The 19,732-nt window shown below is 44.1% G+C and overlaps 1 protein-coding gene across 1 annotated transcript in view; it reads left to right on the top strand.

Annotated features, from left to right (window-relative positions):
• LOC147617328 (uncharacterized) overlaps window positions 1-18,840 on the top strand; it is a 31,617-nt gene extending 12,777 nt beyond the window's left edge. Inside the window, exon 2 of the mRNA XM_086776970.1 lies at window positions 17,919-18,840. Within this exon, the coding sequence (XP_086633096.1) occupies window positions 17,919-18,310 (392 nt within the window). The 3' untranslated portion in view covers window positions 18,311-18,840. The remainder of the gene's footprint in view (window positions 1-17,918) is intronic.
• The last annotated feature ends 892 nt before the right edge of the window (window positions 18,841-19,732 follow it).

The raw sequence follows: 19,732 nt of genomic DNA, 5'->3' as shown, positions 1-19,732 counted from the left end.
CCAATCTAAGAGATGGATTCTCCCATAATCTTTAGCTCTAAAAATATCCCAACTAGTAGACATTCTGTCATAGGCACTTTGCCAACTCTTGGTATCTGCTCAATTCCAGATGTAATGACGCGAACAAAATTTCCATCGGAGTCAGGCCAAAAATAGCAACTCTCCTAAATTTTAGGAGTGTGGTCCTTTGTATTCTAGGATAATCCCCCATTCCCAAAGCTTGTACTTTCCAAATATTTAAACATCTTGGAGTCCACCAGACCCCTTTCAGACTGGGAAATGTCCAGGTTGGTGGCATCATCATTCGTAGTTTCATGATGCATACCAAGGATCCTTGCGGCCCTGTGGTCCTCTACTTGCAATTAGACAAGAGAAGCTCCGATTGATCCACCACTGTGTCCTTGCTGCCTCGCAGACTCTGACAAATGGATCCTCTTGATCTTTGAATGATGATCCTAATGAATGCTTAATGATCCTATTTATAGGGAAAAGGTATCAATTCGTAATCAACTCGGTTTTGCCTAATTTTTCCCACAAAACATTGTCCAAAAAGTCATATTTTGTGTCCAAACTCCACCCAGAAGATATCCCAATCATTGGGCTATGTCTTGGGCACTTCCGGAAGCATGTAGGGCTGCAAAATTTGCTCTAAATATGTCCCTAAATCTACCCATATATTTGCTAATGAGAATATACATGTCTATGAGCGTTGGGGTTAACGGATGCACATGACACGTAGGCAAACACTGTCACCACTTGAGCTATCACCTCATTGGCGAATTGCTTAGGTGTTCTTACAGAGTTTGAGCTTCTTTTATTTTTATATTGACTATTTTTTGCTTAAGAAAAACTTTGGAATATTGATCTTGTTTTCGAAGAGATTCTTAAGTTTTTCCCATACCTCTTTGGCCGGCTTGTCTAGGTCAAAATGATGTACGAGGTTGTCAGTTGGTCCCAAGCCGATGTGCGTGAGTGCTTTGTCGTTCTTGTTCAGCCAAGCTTGCACTGTTGAGGATCCCTCTTCTCCTTTTAGCTCTTTTGTAGTGTCCTTGATTGCATTCTAGACTCCATCTCGCGTGAGAATCTTGGTTTGCTATGTAGGAAATTTTACCTTAGAGAATTTCTCAAAGGCAATAGTACTTTTGTTGAGATCCATGCAAGAGGTTGATTTTGCAGAAAGCCCCAAATTTTGTGGAGTTCAATTTGGCCAATTTTGACTGGTTTCTAAAAACCCTAATTTTTTGAGATTGTAGGAGCTTGAATGTGGTGTTTTTTACTTGATTTTTGAAAAGACTCAAATATGTTGCTAATGTGGCATTTTGAAGGTGCAAAAACCATCGGGGAAGTTGCTTCTGTGAGCGTTGGAGGTGATGAGAGCACGTGGAGAAGGCAACAAAGGGCGTTTGTGATGTAGCTGGATTGTTTTTTTGTGTGTGTGTGTGTGGGGGGGGGGGGGGGGGGGGGGGCTAGGAAGGGCAGAGATACTGCAACAAGCGGTGAGCAAGCCAGGGGCAGCGCACAGGTTGGAGCAGTGTTGGTGGAGGAAGTTCGCCTGGCGGTAGACGCGCCGGTAGAGACCACTGATGGTGATGAAGACGACGACTCTATGGTCAGCAGCAGAGATGACTGTGGCAGTGGATTGAAAACATGCGAAAACCCTAAAAAGAAAACCCTGATACCAATGTTGGTTTAGGGTTAGGGTTTGCACACGTATAAGTCAAAGTTATGGTGGATGGAAGATATCCATTGTGTGTGGAGAGAGAGAGAGAGAGAGAGAGAGAGAGAGAGAACGAACGTCTACTAAAGACCCAATGTGCCTATGAGAACAAAGTCATATATGTGCATGGCATATCTCATCATGGAACGGAAAATAAAATAGAAACAAAACAAACTATCTCATTGGAGTGATACAAAACTGTCCATGGAAATCTCATCAATGAATACGAGGAACATGAAACATGAGAGGAGCATGAATTCCCAATAGATGGTATACTGTGAAGAAACAACACTTTTCCAGCCCTAAAAAGGGAGTTTCTAGTTATTTATATTATATTTTTTTTTTGGGGTTTTTGTCTTGGCTGCTGGCCTACACCTTTATGGTGACCGACCAGCACCCCCCTTTACTATATATATAACATTGCCCATACCTCATCATCAGTGTACCACTTCATCGCCATATAAGGTACCATCTGGCCGCCTACAAGCAGAGGCTCTCATCTGCGTTTTCCTCTGCTGGTTCAGGCCGCCTACTTCAGGGTTCACATCAGCCAACATCAGGCTGTATTCTGGCGCTTACATCAGACCTTCTTGTGCTCACATCTGTGTTTCACCTCAGCATATGTCAGCGCACATCAGAGCATATATCAGCGTTTATACATCAGCTTACATCAGCGTTTTACTTCAGCAGACATCTGCGTTTTGCTGCAGCTCACATCAGCCCACATTTGCGCTTTCATCAGGCTTACGTCAGGGTTTATATCAGTGTTTATCTCAGCCTTCTTCAGCGCATACATCAATGCTCACACCCTCTCTGCTACACATTGGGACGACTGTCATGTGCACAGTGTATCTACCGTGTGCTACACACACACAAGACTAGATTCGAGGTTTGGGGAAGCTTGGAGCTAGGCAGGCTGATTGGCGAGCTAAGTTAGGGATATACTAATGGGCGGGCACCCAAGTAATGGACGGGCGGGCGCCTAAGTGTGGACGCCCGATGACCGGCTTGATTGAATGTGCAGCGGAAGAAGGGAAAGTGGAAACACAGGGGAGAGAGAGTGAGAGAGAGAGATGGAGAGGAAACACAGGTGAGAACCTGCTCTCAATATCATCACCAAAAGGAATACATGTCCCGAGCGTAGCCAAACAAGGGCTACAAACCTGAAACTTCAGGCCAACCAGTGTCCACACCTCCTGTGAGGAAAAACGCTAAAGAGAAGGTACCTTCGGGTCCAATAGATGAAGCCCAAGTGAAGGTAGAGCTACCAGCAAGATCGGTTCAGAAAAACGCAGCAACCATGGTTGCAAATCTGAAAACGCAGAGGTATAAGGGGCTGAATATGGAAACGTTGAAGCCTCAGATCAAGAACTGCTGCAAAGAACAATCAAGGGGTGGGAGGGATGGCACAAGATAACCAGAAAGGATAGGCAAAAGGGAGCCCAGAGAGCTCCAAGATCAGGGCTGGGAAAGCAAGCCCAAACAGGCCAAAAACGCAGCCTGTTTGGAACAGCTATGTTGCTGTCCAGACCTGAAAAAAAAATGCCTGAGAACCCCTGGAAGGTGCCGCCAAGATGGGCAGGTATGCTGTCCAGAAAAAACACCCTGTCAGGCTGCCTACAGGCTGCAAACTGACGCCCTGAAGTGGTGATGAATCAGCCCTTGAAAATCTGAAACGCAAGCTTCAACTAGAGAAAAAACGCAGATCTGTCCATGGGCGGAAAAACAAAGATATGAAGAGGTAGAGGAGGGAGCATCCAACGCTGAAAATCACCGGCGCTCTGATACCATGATAGAATGTGCAGCGGAAGAAGGGAAAGTGGAAACACAGGAGAGAGAGTGAGAGAGAAAGATGGAGAGGAAACACAAGTGAGAACCTGCTCTCAATATCATCACCAAAAGGAATACATGTCTCGAGCAAGAGGGGAGAACCTCATAAGTGAGGGACTGTAGCTAGACAAGCTAGGCAAGCGATGAAATATGAGGGAGGCATGCCGGCTATATATACCTCTACATGAAGGCAGCCGACTAGTGATAAATGTCTCCACGATTGGGAAAAATACCCATGACCATAAATGGGGAATAAATATGGGTAAAATACATGTGAGGGGTGACCAGCCCCTCAGACTAACATGGTCAGCCCTAGAGGCTAAAATAGGACACCAAATAGGAAGCCAGCAAGTAGGGGATGATATCTAACACGGCCAAGAGCCTATAAAAGGGTGGCCAAGGTTAGTCATTAGTCATATAGAGTCTCGTGTGTCTTTGTGAGAGCTCTATGGTCAGGAGCCTGGATCTAGTGCAGACGTGCACCTGCTTTATGTAGCCGAGGCCAGCAGCAGTCTCAAGGCCCGTAAGGGTAGCTTCGTGGCGGTATGGGACGTCACGAGGTAGAGATTGGTCGGTACGTTCATCTAGTTAGCTCAGCTCGTGGCTCGGTGGGGACAGCCAAGACTTGTGGGCTTGCCCACGGCTGTCGAGGTTGGGAGGTGAGTAAGGCTTGCACCCCCGTCATGTTTGTTTCGTTTGTTTGCAGGTTTCGAGTCTTGTACCAGGAGCGTTACACGAGGAGATTCGGTGGGGATTTGACAGTGGTATCAGAGCAAGCCTCGTGAACGAGCAAGTCGGTAGGTAGAGAAGATGAGGTCAAAGAAAAGGTATGAGTTCGAGAAGCTTGCTGTTTTTTCTGTGCATACTGCTGTTTTTTCAATTTCAGCATGTTGCTTTTGCATCGTGAGAACCCGTGATGAAGGTGTGGTCTTGTATGGGTTGTTTGCTTTGCAAAGAAGAAGGGCTGTAGGTGTTTTAATTGTATGAACAGTTATGAGAGAGAGAACAAGTAGAAGTCAGTCGGCTGTTGTTTGTAAAAGAGAGAGAGAGAGAGAGAAGCGAAGGCTGTTTAGGTCTTTGTGACGCCTGAAGGTTGCGCAGCCCACCTAAACGAAGACACCTGTATGCAGGTAAGTCTTGCACGCAGGCTGGATGTACACGCAGGCAGCATAGGTGTGCCGTGTATAAACAGGGGCAGTCAGCCAACTGTATGCTCAGGCGCCTAATTAGATGCATAGGCGGCCACGCCAAGCAGGCAAACGCAGTCAGGTGCTATTCGCACAGCTGGGTGTACGCAGGCGTAGGTGCGTAAGCGCTGGCGACAGCCGTATGTAGGCGGTCGCAAGCGGGCGTTATTCACAAGCAGGCGGATACACGCAAGCAGGCGGCGCATGTGGGCACTCGTCGGATGGCATGAAAGCGGCGCTAAAGTGCTGCACGAATTTGCGAAAAGCAAAGTTGCTGACTACAGGGTTTTTTTTTTTAAAATTATAAATTTAGCTTTTGTAAAAAAGAAAAAAAACCCCACGTTGCTTTTGTTTTTTGTTGCACCTTAGAGAGGGTTTAAAAAACCCACTTATTGCTTTGTTAAGTGTTAAAAAAAAAGCAAACAAGAATATATATATATATATATATTTACAAAAAAAAAAAACAAAAGCAAAAGCTAAGTTAGCTTTTGGGGAAGCCTATATATTCTCCTTAAGCGGGCTTCTTGCCACACATCTCTCAAGCTCTCAAGCTCTGATTTTGTTTCAAAATCAGATTTCCAAGAGTTTAAAGTTGCTCTCGAAGCTTCTTCCTTGGAACGTCAAGCACAAATTGCCGCGCAGATGCAGGCTTTACAGAACTCCATCTCTTTGTTGACCACTACCCTATCTACTCTTTCGGGTATGGATACCTTGGCATTTGCTTTAGGCCCCAATAGTACTCCGGAACAATTTGGAGGCCAGTAAAAGTAGCGTACCAAGGAGATAGTGGACACTTGGCTACATAAGTGGCGAGTAAATTTTCAGTTTCATCCATATGACGATGGAAAAAAGATCCAATTAGCAACAGATTTCCTCTCGGGCAAAGCTTTGCTTTGGTGGAAAGAACTCAATCCTAAACCAATGACTTGGGCACAGCTCGAAGACGTCTTCAAGAAAGAATTCCTCAAGAAAGGGGATGACTATGATGTTGTTGCCCGGTTTACTACTTTGACCATGACCTCGCAGAACCTCACTTATGAGGTCTATCTCCAGAAATTTAGGGACTTGCAGATGAAAGCTACGAAGATGGATTCCACAACTCTTTTGGGTTTCTTCGTAGCTGGTTTACCCGACTCATATCGTTTATAGGTTAAAAACAACAAATGTAAAACTTTGGATGAGGTCATTCATTCTGCTCGTATTTATGATGATACAATGGTCTCTTCCAAGTCTAAACCCGTTACTGAGTAGGGGAACAAGCACAAAAGGAAGTTCTCCGCACCGATGGCTAGCACGACAGAAGGAAAGTCTTCGGACCAACCTTCGAAGTATTCAACTTCGACCCCAGCGAAGAAGAAACGTCTCCTCAAGGCTTTGAAGCTCAAGAAGGAGGGACGTTGCTTTATCTGTGAAGAAAAAGGACATATGTGTAACAAGTGCTCGAAGCAAAAGGGTGCAAAGACCAACGCAGGACCCAAGCCAAAGGCAGCTAACCAATTGTCTTTGAAAGGTACGTCAGTTACTGTACTTTCTCGCCCTCATAAATGTTTTGATTGTCTGTTCAACTCTAATGTTTTTGGCTTGCATGATCTTCTTCGAGTTTATGGAGAAGTGAATGGCCATAGAATCCACATTCTTCTAGACCGTGGTAGCTCACATAACTTTGTTAATTACAAACTTGTGTAGAAATTGGGTCTTGACACAACACCCAGTGATCATACCTATGAGGTACGCCTACCTGCGGGTCAGTAAGTATGGGATCGAAAGGTGGAGATGCTACCGATCCGGATTCAGGACTACAAAGATACTCTGAAATGCAATATTATGCACCGAGAACATGTAGACTTGTTATTAGGGATTGAGTGGTTTAAGACTCTTCAAGTCCAGATAGATTGGTCTAGTTATATTTTTTCTTTTGAACATAGGAACACCCAGTATAGTATCTTAGGTGATTGTATACATCCTTCTCAGGGACCTTTTGTAAATACAGTTGATTTTGGTAATATAATGGATTCTTCTTTATATACTGCTTTCCATTGTGTATTGATTCTACTTTCTTCATTTCTCATACCTTCTATGGATGTCAATGAATTAAGTGTATTTGAAAGCAAAGAATTACAGAAGATACTTGTTTCGTTTCAAGATGTATTTCCTAAGGAACTGCCATCGGGCTTACCACCTGAAAGGGCAGTAGATCATTGTATTAACCTCATCCTGGTGTTCACCCTGTTAGTATTCCACCTTACAAGATGAGCCAAGCTGAGGAAGATGAGTTGGCCAAACAACTCGAAGATTATTTGAGAATGGGACAGATCCGTCCAAGTAAATCACCTTAGGGTGCACCTGTGTTGCTTAGGAGAAAGGAGAACAACACCTGGAGAATGTGTATAGATTACAAGAGATTGAACAAGCTGACAATTAAGAACCGTTATCCTCTCCCTGGATCAGATGATCTGATTGACTGGTTAGCTGGAGCGAAATATTTCACGAAGATAGATTTACGTATTGGCTATCACTAGATACGTATTCATGAAAGGCATGTCGAAAGAACCGCCTTTCAGACTAGGTATGGCTATTATGAATTTCTCGTATTACCTTTTGGATTAACCAATGCTCCAACCACTTTCCAGTAAATGTTGAACGATCTTTTTCGTGAACATTTGGGAAAATTTGTTGTTGTGTTCTTGGATGATATTTTAAATATATAGTCGTACTCTAGAGGATCACGTTAGACACCTCACGATTGTTTTAACTCTTTTAAGATAGAATCGACTATATGGTAAATTAAGTAAATTTGAGTTTTTCATGACAGACATCATTTACTTGGGACACAAGATCACTAGAGATGGATTGAGCATTGACTATAACCGAGTTTAGAAGGTTCTGGCCTGACTATGACCGACTTGTTGAAAGGTCGTGGACGTAAGTCAAATCAGTCTATCACTTGGAATAACGATCTGGATATGACCTTCAAACTGCCATCGGGACTGCTCTATTTCAAGATGGTAGACCTGTTGCTTTTGAAAGCAAAAAGCTAGACGACACTCAATTTCGTTGGCCAACCCTTGAGAAGGAGCTTTATGCTGTGATTCACGCTCTCAAGGTTTGGAGACATTATTTATATGACTCCAAGTTTGTGGTATTGACTGATCATCAGTCAATCAAGTATGTGTGTGATGCGGATGATTTGAGAGAAAGGAAAGCTCGATGGGCTGAATTAATGCAAGATTTTGATTTTGAGATTTATCATTTGTTATAGAAAAGGGTCCATGAATAGTGTCGCAGATGCGCTTAGTCGAAATAGAGAGGTGAATACTTTGTCGTTCACCGAGATTTCTACTGACTTATTTCAGTCATTGAGAGGGCTTTGCAGGACTGATAGTTATTTTGGTCCATTTTGGTAGAAGATCCAGGACGAGAGCTCATTGATTGACCAAGACTCAATGACTGAGCAGCCTACCATTTAGGTTGTAGGAGACCAGTGGATGATACAGAATGGTTTACTATTCCGTAATGACAAAATTTGTGTACCACAAATCCCGGACATTAGGTCCAAGATTCTTAAGGAGTGTCACGACGCCTCTTTTATTGGACACCCATGGGTACACAGGACATTATCGTTAGTGAAACACACTTTTTATTGGCCAAAGATGAAAGGGTATGTAGAAGATTATGTTCTCAAGTATCAAGTTTGTCAAGCAAATAAAGCTGAACGCTTTAGACAGGCTGGGTTGTTGCATCCTTTGCAAATCCCAGGTAATAAATGGGAAAGTATTTCCATGGATTTTATTACCGGATTGCTAAGAACACATCAAGGCCACGATTCTATTTGGGTTGTGGTAGATCGCTTTACAAAAATGGCTAGATTTTTACCGACTCGGAAGACCATTACAGCTACGCAGTTAGCAAGGCAGTTTATCGAGCAATTGTTTAGACTGTACGGGTTACCGCACGACATAGTCAGTGATAGGGACTCTAAGTTTACGAGTGATTTTTGGAAACTTGTTTTTGAGAAGTTGGAAACAACTTTGAATTTGAGTTCCTTAGATCATCCTCTATCTGATGGCCAGACTGAAAGAGTGAATCAGATTTTGGAGGATATGCTTTGAGCATATGTATCCAAAAGGCAGAGTTCATGGGAGGATTATCTTCCTATGTTAGAATTTGCATATAATAGTACTAAGCATACGAGTACATATTTTAGTCCTTTCATGCTTATGTATGGTTTTCAACCTAGATCACCTGTTACAGTGGGATTCTCAGGACTTCAGCATGATGCAGCACGTAATTTTTTGCAAGATATGCAAGAAATGTTACAAGTTGCGAAGGAATCTATTAGAAGTGCTCAAGACCGAGACAGATTTTATTCTAATAGACATTGTTCACCCAGACAGTTCTCTGAAGGAACTATGGTGTATTTGCTAGTTCCGAAAGATTCTGAGACTTTACGGATAGGTCGATCTCTGAAATTATTTCCTAGATACTGTGGTCCATTTCGTATTACACGACGGTTTGGTTGAGTCGCATATGAATTGGATTTGCCTTCTCATGTGAAAGTTCATCCTGTATTTCATGTCAGTAGACTTAAGGAAATACTGGGTGGAACATACCAGTTAGTTACTCCTCAAGAAATCATAGATATCGAGGACATGCCATTTGTTCCACACGAACCTGAAAAGATTCTTGGATTTCGTGAAAGAAGATTGCGTAATACGCTTATCACGGAATACAAGATCAAGTGGAAGGATCATGTTGAGGAGGACGCTACATGGGAGACATTGACTTCTCTTCAGAGAGATTACCCTGGCTTTTTAGTGAGCTCAGGAGTGAGCTCTTAGAGGAAGGGGAGTATGTCATGTGCACAGTGTGTATCTACCGTGTGCTACATGCACACAAGACTAGCTTCGAGGTTTGGGGAAGCTTGGAGCTAGGCAGGCTGATTGGCGAGCTAGGTTTCGAGTCTTGTACCAGGAGCGTTCCACGAGGAGATCCGTTAGGGATTTGACGACGACAGCCCTTTATGCTACTTCGGGACAGCTGCCCTCTCTACTACACATCAAGACGGCAGCCCTCTCAGCTACACATCGGGACGGCAACCCTCTTTGCTACATCGGGACGGCAGCCCTCTCTGCTTGAGGTACACAGCACCCGTGTCACCAGAGCTTGCACCACTCGAGACGACAGCCCTCTCTGCTTGAGGTACACGGCACCCGTGTCACTAGAGCTTGCACCACTCGAGACGAGAGCCCTCTCTGCTCTAAGTACGCAGTACCCGTGTCATCAAAGACTGCACCACCATCATCGTTATTGATGTTACCTTTTTCCATTGCCACTATCACCTTGGAGTGCTTTGCCACACATTGACGCGAGCATTCGTCATCGATCGTGCTTATCTTCGACGTCCTTCTCTGCTTCAGCATTGGTCTTCTTTTTGCTTAGAGTCACCTCTCATATGAGGGCTCTTGTACATATCTGCACTCACCTTTTTATATATATTCACTCACATATTTCATGCTGTGGTTTTACTCTGATCTCTCGTATATCTGGTCCTTCCGTCCTTTTGCCCTCACATATACCACTCCAAAATATCAAGCATGGGGCTAATGAGTATGGTCGAGAGGTCTCCCTCGGCTACGTCATGTGGAAAGGTAACTTGGTGGCGATGGAGCATGTCTTGGATGTGGAGCAGATGACATGGCATGGGACATGTGAACACTCTGGTAGTCCGTTTGCTAGATGAATCCATCGTCAGTGAGTGTTCTCTTTAGAAGTGCATCTTTGGTGGGAGCTCTGAAAGTGTGATCCATGTGTAGTGGGTGTAGAGGTTGAGAAGATCTAACCAAATAATCTGGTTGGTGTTCTCATGAGAGAGCTCGAGAAAAGGAGAGTCCAAACTGTACTGAAGGGGTGGGAGGCGGTCCACACGGAGCCTATATCTTCAGAACCAAGTGGAAACACGGGCATACCATACTCCAGGGTGACAAAGCTCAAAGAGAGAATGTTGCATGACTTAATGGTGTGATTAGATTGATTGAAGTGATTGATACTCACCAAGTACAACACTTTTGTAGGCTAGGGAGTAGCCTTATCTTTTGACAAAGCATAGTTGGACACATGTCACGTATTGGACACACACACACACACACACACATAGTTGGACACATGTCACATATAGGACACACACACATACACACTAATGACACATGACACTTATTCTATGACTCATAGGGAGTGTTCACATGCTCATAATAAGTACACATATAGAGGATGTTCACACCTAAAAGGGCATTTCCACCTACTAGACTCCAAATATCCAACATATATCCACTAGGCATAAGAATTGAACTCAACTTCAGAGATGACGGTTGGGGCCAAAACATTAGGCTATTGCTATTTGTTGGCATTATGGGGGCTTAAAATAGGTGATGAAACTCATGGTGAAAGCGTGGAGACAAGCTAAGTAAAGATGAGATTAACACTGATCACATGGCTTAATCAAATGGACAACATAATGACACAATGAAATAGGAGAAAGATGTTGTTCTCTTGCATTAGATCATTGTCTTTAAATAGGTTGGAGTATAATGGTTTAAGAGTGTGGTTAACCCTTAAGAAAAAACCCAAACTACCCTTGATTTGAGGGCCTCCAAGATCTCCCTTTTTGCCTAGATTTGGGTGCAACCTAGATCTCCTTACCACTTGTAGGAGGCGCCTTCTTCTAGCTGAGTTGGAAGCCCCTTTGACCATACTACATGTTGCATGTGTGGAAGCCTTCTTCTTTGATCCAACCCTAAGCTTGATTATGGAACGCCTGTGGATGCTTAATGAAACGATTAGATAGAGAAGACAGAGAGAGATGGATGTAGGTATTCAGTATATTCCTATTTTACAAAAATGTTGGAAGATGGTTCACCCATGGACATACCCACACTCATTAGAGCAAATTTATGTAACGTGCGGAAGCTCTGGGGGTCTTTTTTCAGCCCTAAACACTCCTGGAAACCATCTGATGCAAAACGCAGATATAGAGAGAGAGTAGAGAGAGAGAGAGAGAGATATGCTGGAAAATTCAGTATATTACTATAGTACAAAAGGTACTTGTCTGCAGCCCTAGGCTGCCTTCATACAAAAGGTGTAACATACCCAAAATCTGTCCTAAACTTGATCCACTCCATAAGGGAGAGAATGAGGACAATGACGAGCATCCATGCTATTTATAGTCACTTGGGAATATTGGGCTGCTGGCCGACTGCTGGTCGGCCAGCCGACTGCCCTCTTTATGTCCATAAATCATAACTAGCCATGGATAATTCTGATTTTCCATCAAAAATCACATCCCGACTAGTGAATATCTTCTTGGACAGTGGTTCATATAACCGGTAGCCCTTGCTCTCACGGCTATACCCAACAAAAATACATTTTGTGGCTTTATCATCCAACTTCCTCCTCAACTCTTTGGGTATGTGTGCATATGCAAGACACCCAAAAGTATGAAAATGTGATACCGAAGGCTTGCGGCCAGGCCAAGCCTCAAAAGGAGTAATGGAAACCAATGCCTTTGTGGGACATCGATTCAAAATATGACAAGCACACATAACAGCTTCCACCCAAAAGACATGTGGTAGCTTCTTTGCCTTTAACATACATTTGGCCATCTCCATGAGTGACCGATTCTTCCTTTCTGCAACCCCATTTTGCTGTGGAGTATAAGGAGTAGTATACTGATGCTTGATACCTCTACTCTCAAGAAAGGAATTCAACATGTGTGACACATATTCCCCCCCTCGGTCAGAACGGAGGGTCTTAACCTTGCATCGTGACTCTGTTTCAGCAAGTGCTACAATGGCCAAAAATGCATCATATACCTGTGATTTCCGTGTCAACGGATAGACCCAGCATGTACGAGAGAAGTCATCAATAAATGTAGCAAAATAGAAGCAACCTCTTAATGACTTCGTCTGCATGGGACCACAAAGATCACTGTGTATAAGCTGCAACTTTGCCGTTGCTCGTAGAGCCTGATCACGTGGAAAGGAAAATCGATGCATTTTTCCCAAAATACATTCTTCACATATGTGATCTGGAGGCTTCTCCATAAGAGGTAGGTCTGTCAACATGTTATGTGGCTGCATAAGCATAAGACTACCAAAATTTACATGTCCCATGCGAGCATGCCATAACTCCGCATCAACCATAGTTGGAGTAAGAGTGAATGCATGATAAGCGGAGTGATCCACTGGCTGAAATGTATCCAACTGATAGAGTCCATGACATAATGTACCAGTAAGCATCAAGGTCAAGGCATTAGCTTTGTCTCTGACCATGCATTTGTCATCATCAAAGTTGACTTGCATACCACACTGTGCTAAAGAAGAAATGGACAACAGATTCTTCTTTATCCCTGGTACATATAAGGCATCTGTAAGGCGAAGAATAGAGCCATCAATGGCTGTGAGCTGAATCTCCCCAATGCCACGAACTGGATATGAAGCATTAGTGGCACACTGAACGGTCTTGCCAACAGGGGCAGGGCATACATTACAAAACAAATCCTCGCGAGATGTGATATGCTTTGAAGCACCACTATCAAAATACCAAGTACATGCATGCTCACTCACACTGAGTGCCTGTGAAGACCAAGAGGCATCATAACTGCATGTGTAGAAGCAGTAATCCCTGTCTTCAACAAAGGAAGCAGTCTCCGGAGGAGCTTTAGAGGCATCGTTTACAGACATCCCAGATTCCTTTGCCTTCTCTTTGGCAATCCTCTTCCTACACTCTGTGATGTAGTGACCTGGCTTCTTACAGTAATGGCATTTGCCCTTCTTCTTGGGGTGTCCATCACCTTTCTTGGTATCCTGAGATGAACCACCATCACCTGAATTCTGATTTGAACTCTTTGGTTCACAGAGAAAATGCCCAAATTTCAAAACATGTAAAGCTGTAAATTTTTACCCAAAAGATTTTGTAGGTACACTCGGCTGTAGGTTGTACGGAACAAAGTGGTCGGCCAATGTACGGAGCAGACTACTGGCGAGCTGCAGCTGTACAGGCAGGCGAACTGACGGCGAGGGCCTGTACGGACAGGGCAGCTGTCTGCTGTACGGAACAGAGTGGTCGGCCAGTGTACGGAGTAGACTGCTGTACGGAGCAGTATACGGAACAGCTGTCGGCGAGGGCCTGTACGTGCAGCTGACGGCGAGCTGTACAGACAGCTGCAGGGTACGGAACAGCTGTCGGCGAGGGCCTGTACGTGTAGTTGACAACGAGCTATACGGACAGCTGCAGGGTACGGAACAGCTGATGGCGAGCTAGTACGGGCAGTTGCAGGCGAACTTGTACGGGCAGGACAGGCGAAGGCAGCTGATGGTGTGGAACTGTACGGGCAGGGCAGGCGAACCTGCTTTGATACCAAAATGTGGGATAAGGCTATTAGGGTTAGGGTTTTGGAAGGCACATCAACAGGAGGCGTGAGAGTGAGAGAAAGGAACACGCTTGCTCATATATTGATGATTGATAAAATGAAGTACAATAGCCACATAAAAGATGTGACCTAATAGTGTGTTCACATGGTCCGGTCATAAATAGTGCCAGGTGGACCAAATCACTTATAAACCTTTATAAGTGAAACTAAGCTAAACTGGGGGAAAAAACCTCCACTAACTGAAGTAAAAAGTGCCCTAGTAACCTACTGATGATCACTAGCACTCCCCTGGGTGCATACACAACATAAAACCCAACATTTATCCTCCTTGGATATACCTAATTGTTGTGCTGATGTGATTACTTTATTAGAGTAAGTTAGCATTGGTGACCCATTTTGGGAGAGTTTGTAAAACTCATCCTCAAGGTTGGTCATGTACTGTGGAGGGAGAAACCTTTTCCTTAGGTCGGACACAAAGGTGTCCCATACATACCATAGTTGTTATGAGGCACGCCTCTAACAATTCGAGGCGTTCGATTGCTTGATCGAGGCATCCACATTTTTTTTTTTTGGGTTGGTTTGAGTCTTTAAGGGCCCAAGGCAGCCCCTCTCACACACTCTCTCCCCCTCATTCTCTCCCTCCCTCCCTTTAGCCTTTCTCAAGATCCAAAGTTCAAAGTTCAAACTTCAAACGCACTAGGATGATGATGTTTTTTATACCTACTTTTGGAGCTATCTCTATACACTACCGGTTCATTTCATTTTACATTGTACCCTTGAATCTTGATGATGTATCCAGATGATGAGGATGGACTATCTTGGTCTCATAGGTCATTTTGGCCTTAGGCAGACGTTTAATACAGCTTTCTTTCTTTCACACACACACTCTCTCTCTCCCTCTCTCATACACACCCTCTCTCTCCCTCCCTCAAGGCTCATACATACACACTCTAGTCTCTCTCTCTCTCTCTCTCTCTCAACTTTCACTATATATCTATCTATCACTATATATATATATGTGTGTGTGTGTGTGTGTGTGTGTGTGTGTGTGTGTGTATAACAGACGCCTTTGACACACCTCTAACGTCTCTAAAAAATACGAGTCTTTCGAGGCGCATACCATACCCGCCTCTTACCAAACGCCTCTGATGCTTCTAACAACCATCATACATACTGTGGAGCCCTTGTGTACGGGTCTACATGTAGACTCGACCAATGCTGCCACCAAGTGACCGCTTAGCCTGAAAGGTGAGGTGCCCTTAGCCAAAGGAAAATATGCGACAAATTGATGAATGAATTGTAAAACTGCAGCATGATCACACTTACTAAAGTTCGGCTGAGCTCATATGACAGTGGTGGTTGGGGTGGTGGAGGAACTTGCGCCTTGGTTCGCTAGTGTAGGGAGAATAGACAAAACATTCGCCTGCATAGCGGCTATCAACTGCTGACTTTGGAGTTGCATAGTCTCACGATGAAGCCTTTCGCGGCGGGTAGCTTGGTCCGCCTGCTTTTGGTCCTCTTCATCCCTGCATTTAGCTTCTTCGGCCCTTCGTTCATCCTCACGGTGAGCTTCTTTGGCTAGCTGGTCTGTGTGCCGTTGTTGCTCCATGAGAAGAAATAATTTTTCCAATTCTAAGAGCTCTTTGGGCTTTTTTGCTTCTTCTTTAACTTTTTCAACTGCTACTTTGGCTTTTTCAGCCTCCTCTTTAGCTTTTTTTCTTGTGCCTCTTCTTCTTCTTTGGCTTCGGTTTGTTGCCGTAGCAACTTGTTTTGCTCCAAGAGCAATCTGATGAAATCTTCATTGCTTGGTGGAAGCGTTTCTTTAGGTATCTTCCCTGTAGAACTCCTCTTCAATATCTTTCTTGTAATTTGGTGATGATGTCTCTCCTGACATTGTGGAGGCTTGGGTGGTTTTTCCCGACTGCAGTTTTACCATCCATGGAACGCTCTCACTTTAGGGTAGCCAAGTTGGGTTACAACCTGTAGCTCTGATACCAATGTAGCATGCAAGAGGTTGATCGTCGTAACACACAACAAAGCCTTCTTTAAACACGTGAGTCTATGCAGTTTTACTTAGAGAGAGAGAAAGTAGGTAAGAGTCGACACAGTATTGGGTCCCAATTTACCCCCCCCCCCCCCCCCCCCCCCCCCCCCCCCCCCCCCCGCGCCCTGCAACTAGGAGTATTTGATCTTTGGAGAACTTACAATGAGTATGAAGGATGAGTGAGGATTGCCAAACGCAAGGACGATGTAGACCCAATGCAGGCTGATCTAGATGCTGTCCAAGCTCCTTTGAATGGCACTTCAATGACCACTATGCAACCCCGAAACTGAGGGATGCACATATGCTGGCTGAATGCTGAAGATGCCCTTCGTGGAGACTTGGGAATGCTTGGAACTCATCCTTACCTTGGCTGAATACCTGAATGAAGGAATGGGAGGGATGCGCATGTTTTTATATTTACCAAAGCAGCCAGTCGGCTCATTCATGCCTTGTCGGCCAGTCCCTTGTGGACAAATAATAATATTTGGCTGTAGTCTGTGATGAGGCTGTTTATGCTGGCCGACAGCCAATGGGGCATGTGTAGGGCAGCCGACTGGCTGCCCAAGCCCTCCTATGGCCTGGATGTTATGGGCTGGCCATAGCTTGGCCCAGAGGCTTACCGAAATGCTACTAATGCAAACCTAATACTAAGGTTGACACTACACGCACTATCTGATAAATACTGACCTCTAAGGCTCAGAGACTAACCTACGTAGCTCGTGCCTGACTATCCCTGGACTGAGGGGTTACAATGGGGCCACGGCATACGATAAAATATTCATAAAAATGTGAATCCTACTGATGAATGGTGCATTGATATAGAGCCAGTGTGTCATATAGCACTCCAGTGCAGGGTGCGTGTGACAGAGGCAAACAGCTGCAGGCTTTGGTTTGTTGATGTGGCAATGTTGACATGGCATTTACGTCACTGCTGATGTGGCACTGCTTAGTGGCAGTAGTGGCGGGGCAGTGGCTCTGCTGTGTTGCCGAGGTGCGTTTGGAATTACAATCATTTGTCACAATAGCCCTACAAGCACATGTATCCAGCCATGTACTTGACCTCTGCGCTGGCCAATGGGTAGAAGCATGTCCATGTCACACTTAGAGGAGAGTGCTTGTGGCTGGAAAAGCCCTCGGTCGGCTTTCCTCGTGTAAAGGGCTTGCAGCTGCCATTGCTTGTCCCTTCTAGAAAGGCTTTTCCCTAGTCCATGTCTGTGTAGGGCCGAATCTCCAAAGTTTACTATGTGCTTTATTGGCCTCACAGAAAGCAAAATGTGCATTGTTGTCGTGTTTAGTTATGTCAGGTCTTTCTGAAGCCATAGCTAGCAAACAGGTAGGGTAAGCTTTGTCATTTGCAATTTTGCCTAAATAAGTGTTGTCATGAGAAGATAATTCTGTCCATATATAGGGTCAAGAAGCTCAGCGATATTATGTTTTGGCTTGAGCCATTGGTGTATGCACCCTGTTTTCCAAGTGAGTAACTGAGCTGTGAGGCATGTGGACACCATCCTGGCCAATGTAAAAATCGGCACCCAGCCAGTGGGCAGGCATGGGCTGTTGTGGGCAGGCGGTGGCTGGTCATTTAGTGTCCATTGGATACCCAAGGCTTTTTTTATAGTTGTTTACCCATGTAATTGACAAGGATTTAAAATTATACTGAGACTTGTAATCATTCCTTTAGAAATTGAATCTTTATTTTCCATTGTGCTGTCTCAGATTGTGAGAAGGTGGATCCTATTTTGAAAGAGGATCTGGAGAAAAGCTCCTTTGAACTGCTTTCAGAAGAGCTGAAGCTACAAGAAACCGTGGCTGAGGAAAGCCAGCTGCATGCGGACTCAGCATTGTTGGATGCAAAGAAGTTGGCTTCTCAGTATCAGAAGGAAGCGGAGAAATGCAATGCGGCGATGGAGACTTGTGAGGAAGCTAGAGACAAATCACAAGCAGCTATACAGGCACAGAAGAAGATCTCCGCAATGTGGGAGAATAGAGCAAGGGAGCTTGGTTGGCGAGACCGATCAGAGCAACGAAGCATCTTCAGTAGAATCGGGCTATCTGATCCAAAAGCTGATGGCGATTCTTCATTTTTGAGAAGAAAGCACAAGCTATGATAAAAATGGTAATCATTCTCTTGGTGAAAATTTTGTTTCCCTTGTTTCTCGACAATTTATCACAGGAGTACATAGTTGATGCGATTGTGGACCTATTTGTGGCTCACAAGTTAAAAGCCTGCAGGAAGTTTACTGAGTTGAAGTGTGCTTGCCTTCTGTATATGATTACCTGTTTATCACTATTGTTTATATTATTCTAAATATTCTATGTGGCAGTACGTAAATTCTCTCTCTCTCTCTCTCTCTCTCTCTCTCTCTCAGCAGACTACTTCCACTAGCTGCCCTTGATTGCCCCATGGTTAATGTTCTACATGGACCATTACCATGGGAGGTGCACCCTAAGGAGCTCTATACATTACCTCATCTATCACTTAGCTCTATCATTGTACCCAGCTGTTACCCTTTTACATTCAGTTCATTTCATTTTTGTACTATCTAGGATGAGATATATCTTGGAAACATTGTATCACTTTGGTCTCATAGGCCAATTTGGCCTTTTGTAGACGTTTAATATAACTTTCTTTTCTTTCTTTCTTTCTTTCTTCAAAGATTAGGAGGAGAGACCACTCTCTATGCGGTGTCACACCTAGTCACACCCTTGGTTTATAGAGGATCATTTTTTGTCATCCTTTTTTTGTGATGCCACACCTAAAAAGAATCCTTAGGGATGAAGGATTATTTTTGATCTTAAGGTGGTCCATGAGTTTGGATTCTCATGTTTGCCACTGGACAAAATCTTGAGATGGTTCTTTAATTTTATTAGAGTTTGTCATACCTTGCCTTCATTATCCATCATTATCTTCTTGGCACAACGTACTTATTATTTGCATGATGTTTTGTTATTTGCACGATGTTTTGTTTAGGTTATAAGGGATGCCCTATGCATCCCACACCACATTTATTCACGTGTTTTTATTTATCTTTGATCTCATGGAATGTTTCAGCTTTCCGAAGATACTAACAAATTGTGCCCAAATAATAGTGACCTTGGAAAAGTTCAGCAAAATGTGAAAGTTAAGAAGCATGAGTTAGGGACTTCACCTTTGAGGATATGAAAAAACACACTATTCCAAGGAGGGTGCTGGATCCATGCCTAAGTTTGGCACCCTTGTTGAAGTCATGCCTTCATCGCTCACCATAGATGATGTAAGACAAGGCTTGAAACGATGTCAAATTGCAAGGGTTAGAGAGACTCAAATTTGGGGAGGTGGGTTTGTGATGTGCTAAATTTGGCTTTGTGAGGTAGCATGCCTTCAGATTGGACACTACATTGGATTGAACTATAGCATAAAGGGGGAGCAAAGAATCAACTTGGAAATTACCGCATGCTAACATATTCCAAGTGAGGGCATGCATTGATACACATCATAAACGAGCATTTGTGATGCTAGTTTTTGTTAGTACTATTGACCATCTAGGAGC

The sequence above is a fragment of the Cibotium barometz genome, chromosome 37 (genome assembly GCF_041138505.1).
Source record: "Cibotium barometz isolate CiBa-2024 chromosome 37, ASM4113850v1, whole genome shotgun sequence".
NCBI lineage: Eukaryota > Viridiplantae > Streptophyta > Polypodiopsida > Cyatheales > Cibotiaceae > Cibotium > Cibotium barometz.
The sequence above is the reverse complement of the archived record's forward strand: the minus strand, read 5'-3'. Positions and strand labels throughout refer to the sequence as shown.